This window comes from Haliotis cracherodii, unplaced genomic scaffold (assembly GCF_022045235.1).
Source record: "Haliotis cracherodii isolate W230 unplaced genomic scaffold, xgHalCrac1.p SCAF_5, whole genome shotgun sequence".
Lineage (NCBI taxonomy): Eukaryota > Metazoa > Mollusca > Gastropoda > Lepetellida > Haliotidae > Haliotis > Haliotis cracherodii.
In genome coordinates, this window is record NW_027266308.1 from 5,462,225 (window position 1) to 5,475,617 (window position 13,393).

General features: G+C 43.9%; 1 protein-coding gene across 1 annotated transcript; it reads left to right on the plus strand.

Annotated features, from left to right (window-relative positions):
- The first annotated feature begins 450 nt into the window (after window positions 1–450).
- LOC139442314 (PWWP domain-containing DNA repair factor 4-like) lies at window positions 451–4,852 on the plus strand. The gene is made up of 4 exons (XM_071223105.1): window positions 451–494; window positions 722–777; window positions 1,297–1,350; window positions 2,184–4,852. The coding sequence occupies exons 1-4, from the start codon at window positions 451–453 to the stop codon at window positions 4,850–4,852; spliced, it is 2,823 nt and encodes a 940-aa protein (XP_071079206.1).
- The last annotated feature ends 8,541 nt before the right edge of the window (window positions 4,853–13,393 follow it).

A 13,393-nucleotide genomic window follows, 5' to 3' on the forward strand; every position in this document is an offset into this window, starting at 1 on the left:
ATTTCACAAACGTGATTGGTACATATCATTATATGCTAAGTTTTATGGATGAATGATGAATGTGGTTTGAGATCATCCCTGAAAGGAACGAACGGACAAACATAGGCGATAAAGTGAGAACAAATGGTTACTTAGTTCGTGAAAGTAGCGTTTAAACTTTATTAAAAAGATAAGTAGAATTGCATTTTCACGACCACCAGTCCATGCCCCTACGTATGCAGCACGCGCCACCTTCGTTACCTTCCCTGTATGGAGAGCTCCGCGAACTGGATATCGCTGTGAGGAGCTTGCCACTATTCGTCACCAAATGCGTCGTTGCTACTATGACGTCACAAACGGCGTCACGTGACACTTCGACAATCATTGCCTGCTGGAGTGCCGTGAAAATGGGATGGTTTAGCGCTTTGCAGGAGGCGTGTGCGTTGCCGCTGCAGTGTGTACGTGGTGGAGATGTCGCTGTTGAAAGAACAATACAAGAAGCAGGGTAAGATATGGTAAAGTTGTATTAATCGACGCAGAAGGATATTTTAAAGCTGCACTGAAAACGGTGCGGAAAGATGTAAAGTTGCGTAAAACGGAAGATGCAAAGTTGTAAAGTTTTATAAATCGACGAAATCAGTTAATATAGCCAAAAATAGAACTTTTATGCTTCAAAATAATGATGTATATATCACGTTTATATTGTAGTTATAAGTTTTCAGTTCAAGATGTTTATTTCCAGGAGCATTCTCTCTAGCTTGCCCCGCTCTGTGGTCAAGAACGCTGAAGTTGATCTTGGTAAGTATCTTCGTCAAATTAAAACATTTGGGTGAATGTTGTTTTAAATCTCGGACAGCTGTGTTTGGAAGTAAGTAGTAGAAAGAATAAGCAAGGATGTAAGCCAAGCAGTCTACAAATGATTCGCTCTCGACATGCGTGACGTACCGTATTTCCTCTATTAAAAGCTGACATCTGTTATTGGCCTCTTGTACAGCCTCACGCATACATTCATCAACATGACAAGAGACTGTCTCCCACATGGACCTACTCTACACAACATGTACTTGGTTGTCCGGGTTTGATAGAGGAATGACGGTATACTGGGAAGCCATTCTGCCAAGTTATGCCACAAAAAATGTATTTACTTATAATAAGCCATAACATTACAGTATTGCCAAATACATTTTTTAAATGTCCGTATAACTATATAAATGAGAATTAAGTACCGGAAACGTGAGCTTAATAAATACAACCAACGTAATTGACCTTTGTGTACAAGAGTGTGGTCTTTAAATCGTCTCTATCTGTTATCTGCAGAACTGAAGTCTGGATTTGCGAAAGCAGTCTTCACTGGTGGGACTACGCTGTTGTGTAAGTAATGTGTCCTATCATGATAGTTATCATCATCATACCAACTGTCTAATCTATAACTTTGTGCCTGAGGGGGCGGTCGGGTAGCCTAGTGGTTAAAGCGTTCGCTCGTCACGCCGAAGACCCGGGTTCGATTCCCGACATGGGTAAAATGTGTGAAGCCCATTTGTGGTGTCCCCAGCCGTGATATTGCTGGAATATTGCTAAAAGCGGCGTAAACCCATACTCACTCAATCACTTGTGCCTGAGGCTTCACAATGCAACAGAAAGTGAGTTTGGCTTAACACAGCTTTGAACACATTTTCTGTTATATCACGGCGTGTCGGGAAAAGCCCGAACATATCCAGTTCTGTGACGTTTGACATTTTGATGAAAGCCACGAGCAGGGGTATGGTGCTGGCAAACAAAGAATCAGAATCAAAGCCTGTATTTATATACCGGTTGTTTGATGGGGATAGAAAACCAACAACAAACACTAATCACATGAGTGAGTGAGTTGTGTTAAACGTCGCTTTTAACAGTATTCCAGTTATATCACGGCGTGTCAGCTTAATGTGGGAGGAAAGCCCGAAGTGATGCAGGTCTCAGACGTTTATCACTCCGGTGAAACCCTCGAGCACGGGTATGGTGCTGACAAACCTAGAAACAATCGGGGCGAACCGGGATTCGAACCCACAACTAATCACATAAAACACGAATACATGTGTGGCGCTACATGAACATGATCATAATCGGGGAGTTAAAAAAATTGACCAGTGGATCCTGGAACGGCTAAGGGACACCACTCCACATTCGTGTCCCAAATAACATACACAATATATATCCCATTTCAGGTGTCGCAGGAATAACCTACCTCTTGAACACATATGGAGGCTCTTCTCTGAGACGAAAACATTTCAATGGCAAATCAAAAGTCAAGGACACATGCGTGGTCCAATATGAAGCTGGAAAAGTGGAAGACGCCGAGGAGCTACTGTACGACCCTGAGTGGTGTCTACCCCCTGGGAGCCTGTGGTGCGAGGTGGCGGGGGATGCCTGGTCCAGGGGGGAGGGGGTTCCCTGTGACCCACACTACGGGCTTCCCCCCTGGATGGAGGGAGACGTTGGGGGAGAGGAGACTGAGGACGAGAGCCTCAGCTGGGAGGAGGACTTCAACCTACCAGCAGGTGTCCTCTGGGCTGACATCAGTCCAGTGGAGGATTTGGTGCTGGAGGCACCTTACCAACTTCAAGAGGATGATATCGAGACGACCTATAATGTCTCTCTACCAGCAGGTGTCCTGTGGGCGGACATCAGTCCAGTGGAGGATTTGGTGCTGGAGGCACCTTACCAACTTCAAGAGGATGATATCGAGACGACCTATAATGTCTCTCTACCAGCAGGTGTCCTGTGGGCGGACATCAGTCCAGTGGAGGATTTGGTGCTAGAGGCACCTTACCAACTTCAAGAGGATGATATCGAGACGACCTATAATGTCTCTCTACCAGCAGGTGTCCTGTGGGCGGACATTAGTCCAGTGGAGGATTTGGTGCAAGAGGCACCTTACCAACTTCAAGAGGATGATATCGAGACGACCTATAATGTCTCTCTACCAGCAGGTGTCCTGTGGGCGGACATCAGTCCAGTGGAGGATTTGGTGCTAGAGGCACCTTACCAACTTCAAGAGGATGATATCGAGACGACCTATAATGTCTCTCTACCAGCAGGTGTCCTGTTGGCGGACATTAGTCCAGTGGAGGATTTGGTGCTGGAGGCACCTTACCAACTTCAAGAGGATAATATGGAGACGACCTATAATGTCTCTCTACCAGCAGGTGTCCTGTGGGCGGACATCAGTCCAGTGGAGGATTTGGTGCTAGAGGCACCTTACCAACTTCAAGAGGATGATATCGAGACGACCTATAATGTCTCTCTACCAGCAGGTGTCCTGTGGGCGGACATTAGTCCAGTGGAGGATTTGGTGCTAGAGGCACCTTACCAACTTCAAGAGGATGATATCGAGACGACCTATAATGTCTCTCTACCAGCAGGTGTCCTGTTGGCGGACATTAGTCCAGTGGAGGATTTGGTGCTGGAGGCACCTTACCAACTTCAAGAGGATAATATCGAGACGACCTATAATGTCCCTCTACCAGCAGGTGTCCTGTGGGCGGACATTAGTCCAGTGGAGGATTTGGTGCTGGAGGCACCTTACCAACTTCAAGAGGATGATATCGAGACGACCTATAATGTCTGTCTACCAGCAGGTGTCCTGTGGGCGGACATTAGTCCAGTGGAGGATTTGGTGCTGGAGGCACCTTACCAACTTCAAGAGGATGATATCGAGACGACCTATAATGTCTCTCTACCAGCAGATGTCCTGTTGGCGGACATTAGTCCAGTGGAGGATTTGGTGCTTGAGGCACCTTACCAACTTCAAGAGGATAATATCGAGACGACCTATAATGTCTCTCTACCAGCAGGTGTCCTCGCGGCGGACATTAGTCCAGTGGGGGATTTGGTGCTAGAGGCACCTTACCAACTTCAAGAGGATGATATCGAGACGACCAATAATATCTCTCTACCAGCAGGTGTCTTGTGGGCGGACATTAGTCCAGTGGAGGATTTGGTGCTGGAGGCACCTTACCAACTTCAAGAGGATGATATCGAGACGACCTATGTCACTCTACCAGCAGGTGTCCTGTGGGCGGACATAAGTCCAGTGGAGGATTTGGTGCTGGAGGCACCTTACCAACTTCAAGAGGATAATATCGAGACGACCTATAATGTCTCTCTACCAGCAGGTGTCCTCGCGGCGGACATTAGTCCAGTGGAGGATTTGGTGCTGGAGGCACCTTACCAACTTCAAGAGGATAATATCGAGACGACCTATAATGTCTCTCTACCAGCAGGTGTCCTCGCGGCGGACATCAGTCCAGTGGAGGATTTGGTGCTGGAGGCACCTTACCAACTTCAAGAGGATGATATCGAGACGACCTATAATGTCTCTCTACCAGCAGGTGTCCTGTGGGCGGACATCAGTCCAGTGGAGGATTTGGTGCTGGAGGCACCTTACCAACTTCAAGAGGATAATATCGAGACGACCTATAATGTCTCTCTACCAGCAGGTGTCCTCGCGGCGGACATTAGTCCAGTGGAGGATTTGGTGCTGGAGGCACCTTACCAACTTCAAGAGGATAATATCGAGACGACCTATAATGTCTCTCTACCAGCAGGTGTCCTGTGGGCGGACATCAGTCCAGTTGAGGATTTGGTGCTGGAGGCACCTTACCAACTTCAAGAGGATAATATCGAGACGACCTATAATGTCTCTCTACCAGCAGGTGTCCTCGCGGCGGACATTAGTCCAGTGGGGGATTTGGTGCTGGAGGCACCTTACCAACTTCAAGAGGATGATATCGAGACGACCTATGTCACTCTACCAGCAGGTGTCCTGTGGGCGGACATAAGTCCAGTGGAGGATTTGGTGCTGGAGGCACCTTACCAACTTCAAGAGGAATAGCCAAGGAGGGGGGGGGGGGGGGGGGGGGGTGTAGAAGGAGGGGGTGTAGGAGGAGAGGGAGTAGATGTGGGAGGAGTTAGGAGGCAGAGAAGGAAGAAAGTAGAAGAAGGAAGTGTTGGAGCAGGATGTTCAGAAGGTGAAGAAGGAGATGCAGGAGAGGTGTAGAAGATGTAGAACTAACCGCATGGAACTGGGTTGTCTCCATGAAAAAATACCTTTTGAGAAAAAAACCTTTTTGTTGTTATTGCTATTGTGTTTTCACATGGAACATTTTCTTAAGGCTCATATACAAATATATTACACCTGCTTAGTGCAGTATAAGCCACAGGTGCCTAAAAAACGGTTTTTGTTTACAAAAAATATTAATTTTGTTACCAGATTTTTATTATATTTGCATTGAATTATTTAGTGAATGTTAAAAAAATATATTGTATTAGTTAATAAAATATCTTAAATCGCATTTGTGGTTTCCTGATTGTGTCATTTGATAGTGTTGACTAACACCACTATTCATTTGCAGCTAGTTTAATATTTTCAAAGTTATCTTGATTTGATAGTCAGAAAACCCAAACTGTTTATCCCCTGAAACAATGGAAGTGGCACTATATGGAATGCTAAAAGGGACATTTATCACCCTTTGTTTGATTGTTTGTTGTTTAACGTCGCACTTAGCAATATTCCAGCTATATGACGGCGGTCTGTAAATTATCGAGTCTGGGCCAGACAATCCAGTGATTGACAACACGAGCATCGATCCACGCAATTTGGATGGATGACATGCATCAACCAAGTCAGCGAGTCTGACCACCCGATCCCATAAGTCGCCTCTCATGACAAGCATAGTCACCTTTTACGGCAAGCATGGGTTGCTGAAGACCTATTCTACCCCGGATCTTCACGGGTCCCTCGGGCTGTAGAAGACAGCCCAATTAAACTGCGTCTCAATAGTACCAGGATCCGCTCATCCTGGGTTTGAATCCAAGATTCGTACTGATGGTGATCATTTCTGTGGTAACACCAAATTGGTTATATGTACAGTAAACTAAGGTTATAACGAACACGCTTATAACGAACCGACGGATATAACGAACTATCTTTTTAGTCCCGATTATTTGCTGTAGTTATGCTGTATGTATGCTTATAACGAATTACGGTTATGACGAACTAAAATTAGTAGTCCCTTTGAGTTCGTTATAACCGTAGTTTACTGTATGTGGCATGCGTCGCTTGGGGCTTTCCTCCCACATTAAGCCGGCCCGCAGGGATATAAGTTAAAACAATACAGTACCAGAAAGCGGCGTAAAATGTGCTCACTCGCGAAAAGTGAGGAAGACAAAATATTTCGTGTTTTCAGGTCAAAAGAGATAATACTTTTGGATTTAGTAATAAACGTCGACATTTTGTCATGTGGGTTTTTTTTTACTTGAAGGATCAGACGGTATCCCAGCGTTACTACTCTGCTTGTTCTGCTACCTGCATAATGCCATGGGTCCAAAACGGGGTAGGGTAGCCGCTGTTCCCGTATTATCTTATTCGTTCATCGTTTTGATTGAAAAAGAAAACCGGAAGCTGTTTCATGTGGGCCGCCATCTTGTTTTCAAAAACTCGTATCTTTATTTAAAGGAATCACTATTCAAATTTAAATTTCGATAAATTACCATGTCCATATTTGGAGAAAGGTTATTAAGGTGGAAATCCTTATATCGGTTTTAAAACAGGATGGTTGCAAGAGTGCGTTGTAATTCCTACATTGCACATTAACACATATTTCTGACGCCGCAGTAGTGATGGGTTGATCCCTGTCTCCCAGAAGGCCTATAGAACAGCTGATATTAAGAGATGGAGGGATGGGCGGATACGAAGACGTAACCGAGCAGTGATAGTTCATAGTCCGAAAAAGACGGACTATTTTCGGAACCAGTCTCGTCGATCTCCTTACATATAACTGTTCTAAACAACAACTGGTGTTGTGAAATGTCATAAACGTGCTGGAATTTAAGGTCCCTTACAAAATATATTTGATATCATAAAAAGACTTCATGTATGCATCACATTTCAAGTTAAACTGAAAGTTGGAAACACACGTTTAATAAATTGACAATGCATTCATTTCGCACTCAATCACCACTAATTCCCAGTCTGAGAGGCTCTGGCCAGAGAATAATTTAATATCCATTAACAGCAAACTGCACCATTTCACAAACGTGATTGGTACATATCATTATATGCTAAGTTTTATGGATGAATGATGAATGTGGTTTGAGATCATCCCTGAGAGGAACGAACGGACGAACATAGGCGATAAAGTGAGAACAAAGGGTTACTTAGTTCGTGAAAGAAGCGTTTAAACTTTAATAAACAGATAAGTAGAATTGCATTTTCACGACCACCAGTCCATGCCCCTTCCTATGCAGCACGCGCCACCTTCGTTACCCTCCCTGTATGGAGAGCTCCGCGAACTGGATATCGCTGTGAGGAGCTTGCCACTATTCGTCACCAAATGCGTCGTTGCTACTATGACGTCACAAACGGCGTCACGTGACACTTCGACAATCATTGCCTGCTGGAGTGCCTGTGAAAATGGCATGGTTTAGCGCTTTGCAGGAGGCGTGTGCGTTGCCGCTGCAGTGTGTACGTGGTGGAGATGTCGCTGTTGAAAGAACAATACAAGAAGCAGGGTAAGATATGGTAAAGTTGTATTAATCGACGCACAAGGATATTGTAAAGCTGCATTGAAAACGGTGCGGAAAGATGTAAAGTTGCGTAAAACGGAAGATGCAAAGTTGTAAAGTTTTATAAATCGACGAAATCAGTTAATATAGCCAAAAATAGAACTTTTATGCTTCAAAATAATGATGTATATATCACGTTTATATTGTAGTTATAAGTTTTCAGTTCAAGATGTTTATTTCCAGGAGCATTCTCTCTAGCTTGCCCCGCTCTGTGGTCAAGAACGCTGAAGTTGATCTTGGTAAGTATCTTCGTCAAATTAAAACATTTGGGTGAATGTTGTTTTAAACCTCAGACAGCTGTGTTTGGAAGTAAGTAGTAGAAAGAATAAGCAAGGATGTAAGCCAAACTTTCTATAAATGATTCGCTCTCGACACGCGTGACGTACCGTATTTCCTCTATTAAAAGCTGACATCTGTTATTGGCCTCTTGTACAGCCTCACTCATTCATTCATAAACATGACAAGAGATTGTCTCCCACATGGACCTCCTCTACACAACATGTACTTCGTTGTCCGGGCATGATAGAGGAAAGACGGTATACTGGGAAGCCATTCTGCCAAGTTATGCCACAAAAAATGTATTTACTTATAATAAGCCATAACATTACAGTATTGCCAAATACATTTTTTAAATGTCCGTATAACTATATAAATGAGAATTAAGTACCGGAAACGTGAGCTTAATAAATACAACCAACGTAATTGACATTTGTGTTCAAGAGTGTGGTCTTTAAATCGTCTCTATCTGTTATCTGCAGAACTGAAGTCTGGATTTGCGAAAGCAGTCTTCACTGGTGGGACTGCGCTGTTGTGTAAGTAATGTGTCCTATCATGATAGTTATCATCATCATACCAACTGTCTAATCTATAACTTTGTGCCTGAGGGGGCGGTCGGGTAGCCTAGTGGTTAAAGCGTTCGCTCGTCACGCCGAAGACCCGGGTTCGATTCCCGACATGGGTAAAATGTGTGAAGCCCATTTGTGGTGTCCCCAGCCGTGATATTGCTGGAATATTGCTAAAAGGGTGTAAAACCATACTCACTCACTCACTTGTGCCTGAGGCTTCACAATGCAACAGAAAGTAAGTTTGGCTTAACACAGCTATGAACACATTTTCTGTTATATCACGGTGTGTCGGGAAAAGCCCGAACATATCCAGTTCTGTGACGTTTGACATTTTGACGAAAGCCACGAGCAGGGGTATGGTGCTGGCAAACAAAGAATCAGAATCAAAGCCTGTATTTATATACCGGTTGTTTGATGGGGATAGAAAACCAACAACAAACACTAATCACATGAGTGAGTGAGTTGTGTTAAACGTCGCTTTTAACAGTATTCCAGTTATATCACGGCGTGTCAGCTTAATGTGGGAGGAAAGCCCGAAGTGATGCAGGTCTCAGACGTTTATCACTTCGGTGAAACCCTCGAGCACGGGTATGGTGCTGACAAACCTAGAAACATAATCGGGGCGAACCGGGATTCGAACCCACAACTAATCACATGAAACACGAATACATGTGTGGCGCTGTATCAACATGATCATAATCGGGGAGTTAAAAAAATTGACCAGTGGATCCTGGAACGGCTAAGGGACACCACTCCACATTCGTGTCCCAAATAACATACACAATATATATCCCATTTCAGGTGTCGCAGGAATAACCTACCTCTTGAACACATATGGAGGCTCTTCTCTGAGACGAAAACATTTCAATGGCAAATCAAAAGTCAAGGACACATGCGTGGTCCAATATGAAGCTGGAAAAGTGGAAGACGCCGAGGAGCTACTGTACGACCCTGAGTGGTGTCTGCCCCCTATGAGCCTGTGGTGCGAGGTGGCGGGGGATGCCTGGTCCAGGGGGGAGGGGGTTCCCTGTGACCCATACTACGGGCTTCCCCCCTGGATGGAGGGAGACACGAGGGGAGAGGAGACTGAGGACGAGAGCCTCAGCTGGGAGGAGGACTTCAACCTACCAGCAGGTGTCCTCGCGGCGGACATTAGTCCAGTGGAGGATTTGGTGCTGGAGGCACCTTACCAACTTCAAGAGGATAATATCGAGACGACCTATAATGTCTCTCTACCAGCAGGTGTCCTCGCGGCGGACATCAGTCCAGTGGAGGATTTGGTGCTGGAGGCACCTTACCAACTTCAAGAGGATGATATCGAGACGACCTATAATGTCTCTCTACCAGCAGGTGTCCTGTGGGCGGACATCAGTCCAGTGGAGGATTTGGTGCTGGAGGCACCTTACCAACTTCAAGAGGATAATATCGAGACGACCTATAATGTCTCTCTACCAGCAGGTGTCCTCGCGGCGGACATTAGTCCAGTGGAGGATTTGGTGCTGGAGGCACCTTACCAACTTCAAGAGGATGATATCGAGACGACCTATGTCTGTCTACCAGCAGGTGTCCTCTGGGCGGACATTAGTCCAGTGGAGGATTTGGTGCTGGAGGCACCTTACCAACTTCAAGAGGATGATATCGAGACGACCTATAATGTCTCTCTACCAGCAGGTGTCCTGTTGGCGGACATTAGTCCAGTGGGGGATTTGGTGCTGGAGGCACCTTACCAACTTCAAGAGGATGATATCGAGACGACCTATGTCTGTCTACCAGCAGGTGTCCTCTGGGCGGACATTAGTCCAGTGGAGGATTTGGTGCTGGAGGCACCTTACCAACTTCAAGAGGATGATATCGAGACGACCTATGTCACTCTACCAGCAGGTGTCCTGTGGGCGGACATAAGTCCAGTGGAGGATTTGGTGCTGGAGGCACCTTACCAACTTCAAGAGGAATAGCCAAGGAGGGGGAGGTGTAGAAGGAGGGGGTGTAGGAGGAGAGGGAGTAGATGTTGGAGGAGTTAGGAGGCAGAGAAGGAAGAAAGTAGAAGAAGGAAGTGTTGGAGCAGGATGTTCAGAAGGTGAAGAAGGAGATGCAGGAGAGGTGTAGAAGATGTAGAACTAACCGCATTGAACTGGGTTGTCTCCATGAAAAAATACCTTTTGAGAAAAAAAACTTTTTGTTGTTATTGCTATTGTGTTTTCACATGGAACATTTTCTTAAAGCTCATATACAAATATATTACACCTGCTTAGTGCATTATAAGCCACAGGTGCCTAAAAAACGGTTTTTATTTACAAAAAATATTTATTTTGTTACCAGATTTTTATTATATTTGCATTGAATTATTTAGTAAATGTTAAAAAAATATATTGCAATGTTATTATTAGTTAATAAAATATCTTAAATCGCATTTGTGGTTTCCTGATTGTGTCATTTGATAGTGTTGACTAACACCACTATTCACTTGCAGCTAGTTTAATATTTTCAAAGTTATCTTGATTTGATAGTCAGAAAACCCAAACTGTTTATCCCCTGAAACAATGGAAGTGGCACTATATGGAATGCTAAAAGGGACATTTATCACCCTTTGATTGTTTGTTTGTTTGTTTGTTGTTTAACGTCGTACTTAGCAATATTCCAGCTATATGACGGCGGTCTGTAAATTATCGAGTCTGGGCCAGACAATCCAGTGATTGACATCATGAGCATCTATCCACACAATTGAGATCGATGACATGCATCAACCAAGTCAGCCAGCCTGATCACCCGATCCCCTTAGTCGCCTGTTACGACAAGCATAGTCGCCTTTTCGGCAAGCATGGGTTGCTGAAGACCTATTCTACCCCGGATATTCACGGGGATCAGCCTTTGGTTAAAAAAAAACAAGCATATTATTCAAAGCGCATTCTCATTAAAATCAGATGTAAGTTCTGACAAGAAGTCGACATCAGCCAATTAGAAAGCAGCTTTCTCGAGCTTTACGGCACTCGTTTCAACTTGGCGACCTCATTTCAGACAACGCTTGAAAAAATATGTTGACACAGTTCTTGATTTTAAGTTTGAAAATTGAACAAACGAACATTCCGGAATGTCTAATATATGGTTGAGATTGTATGGCAGTGCTTCCCACGTACAGTGCAACGCCTCCTCGGTTCAAATGTTTATCCAACGAAAGCGAGAGATAGACTGTAATTTTGACGGAATCAGTCGTACGGGCCGTTACTGTCGTTTGGAATACCCCGTGTTAACATATTCGAGGTTGCATGATCAGAAACTCATTCTGACTGTCACTTTCATGATCTGGTAAGCGACGCTTTGATTGGTCGGATGAAAGGTTTAGCGATAGCGAGAACTAAGATCTGATTTTAATCCAAATGTGGCATCGTCACGTTCTCATGATGTCTCGATCTGGTATATGCCTGCATGGAAAATCTGTAGTTTGATATTTCTCATTCAGTCATGACATAGTTATATCCTAGTTTGTGGCTAGGAGATGAGTATTGGAGTATTGGAGTAGAATTCAACATCATTCAACCATTGCAACCACATTCAGCAGAAGATAAAAAAAAAAAACACCCCACATATTGATGAATGATTTTATTTCGTTTTTCTTCAGAAATATTCAACATTTATCTGTATGAAAGTCTACAGATGGATCATAAATACTAAAACAGGCAAATACAGGACCTCGGACAGGATGGAGAAATATGCTGAACAATGTCCCGTGTCAGTGTCTAGTTATGATAGATTTCAGAGACAGATAATTCATTCTCCTTAAGGCACTAACATGTCTAGTTGCTATGGAAACAATCTCTAAACTTAAAAGTTCATTCCTAACAGGGAAACACACTTAAAGTAAACATTCAGAGTTAAGAAACTTGCTGTCTTAAAATGATTTTTGTCTGTTATGGCTAACAAATGGTCCAGCAATTGCCATCTTTATTCAGGGACCTTTTCCCAAGTAATTATGGTCCCAATAAACTTGTAAAACCTAATGCTGATGAGGCAGTAATTGAAGTATCATGGCAAGAAAAATAGGAATGTTAGACCACTAAAAAGCTGAATGATGTTATATTTCCCAATGTATGTACCCAAAGAAACCAAGCCATGGTTACAACTTGCAGAATGTAACATGTTACAAGGCTGTGCCTCCGCCTTCGAGTGAGTGAGTGAGTTGGGTTTAACACCGCTTTTAACAGTATTCCAGTCATACGGCGTGTCGGCTTAATGTGGGAGGAAAGCCCGAAGTGAAGCAGGTCTCAGACGTTTACCACATGCTGAAACCCACGAGCACTGGTATGGTGCTGACAAACCTTGAAACATAATCGGGGCGAACCGGGATTCCAACCCACAATCATAGGTTTCTGGCGTGCCCAAGGGACGCAACTCTGCACAGCGAATCGTGGCGCCTTAGACGACTGGGCCACCCGTGCCCCCCCACCTTCAAGTGATAAGGCCAGGCAAGTTTTGTTTTCCAGAGGAACAAGTCCTGACTTATGTTAAGGCCAAACGAAGAAAACAGTTTTAGCACTGTGTTCACAGTATGCTCTATGTAAAAGTAACACTTGACTATTCAAACCTTTATGTTTCAGGAAAATAAATCAGTTCCATCAGCCACAATAACTTAATGATTATACTTCAAAATAGAGTTTGGAAGCATTATATTTTCAGGGATAAGACAATGATGTTAGGCAGAGAGTTTGGAAGTGATGAGGGGATAATCTACCGGATTACAACCTAATAATAAAACATACTTAATTTAATATTTGATGAATTCTTTGTTTTCATTTTTCTTTCTTATAGTGATCTCAAATCTATAATGGCCTTTTTCATGCTGCCTTGAATCAGTTTGGGCTAAACAAGTCAGTAAACACTCACCACTGGCCTATATACACAGTTGCTGAAACATCTTGATTGTGCATTAAGCAGTCAATATGTAGACAAGCAAACCTTATACACAGCCA

Excerpts from the sequence above, each read along its gene's own strand:
- LOC139442314 (XM_071223105.1), top strand. The coding sequence starts at position 451 with ATGTCGCTGTTGAAAGAACAATACAAGAAGCAGGGTAAGATATG. Across the intron at positions 495-721 it reads AAGAAGCAGGGTAAGATATG|GAGCATTCTCTCTAGCTTGC; the intron begins GTAAAGTTGTAT and ends GTTTATTTCCAG. Across the intron at positions 778-1,296 it reads GAACGCTGAAGTTGATCTTG|AACTGAAGTCTGGATTTGCG; the intron begins GTAAGTATCTTC and ends TGTTATCTGCAG.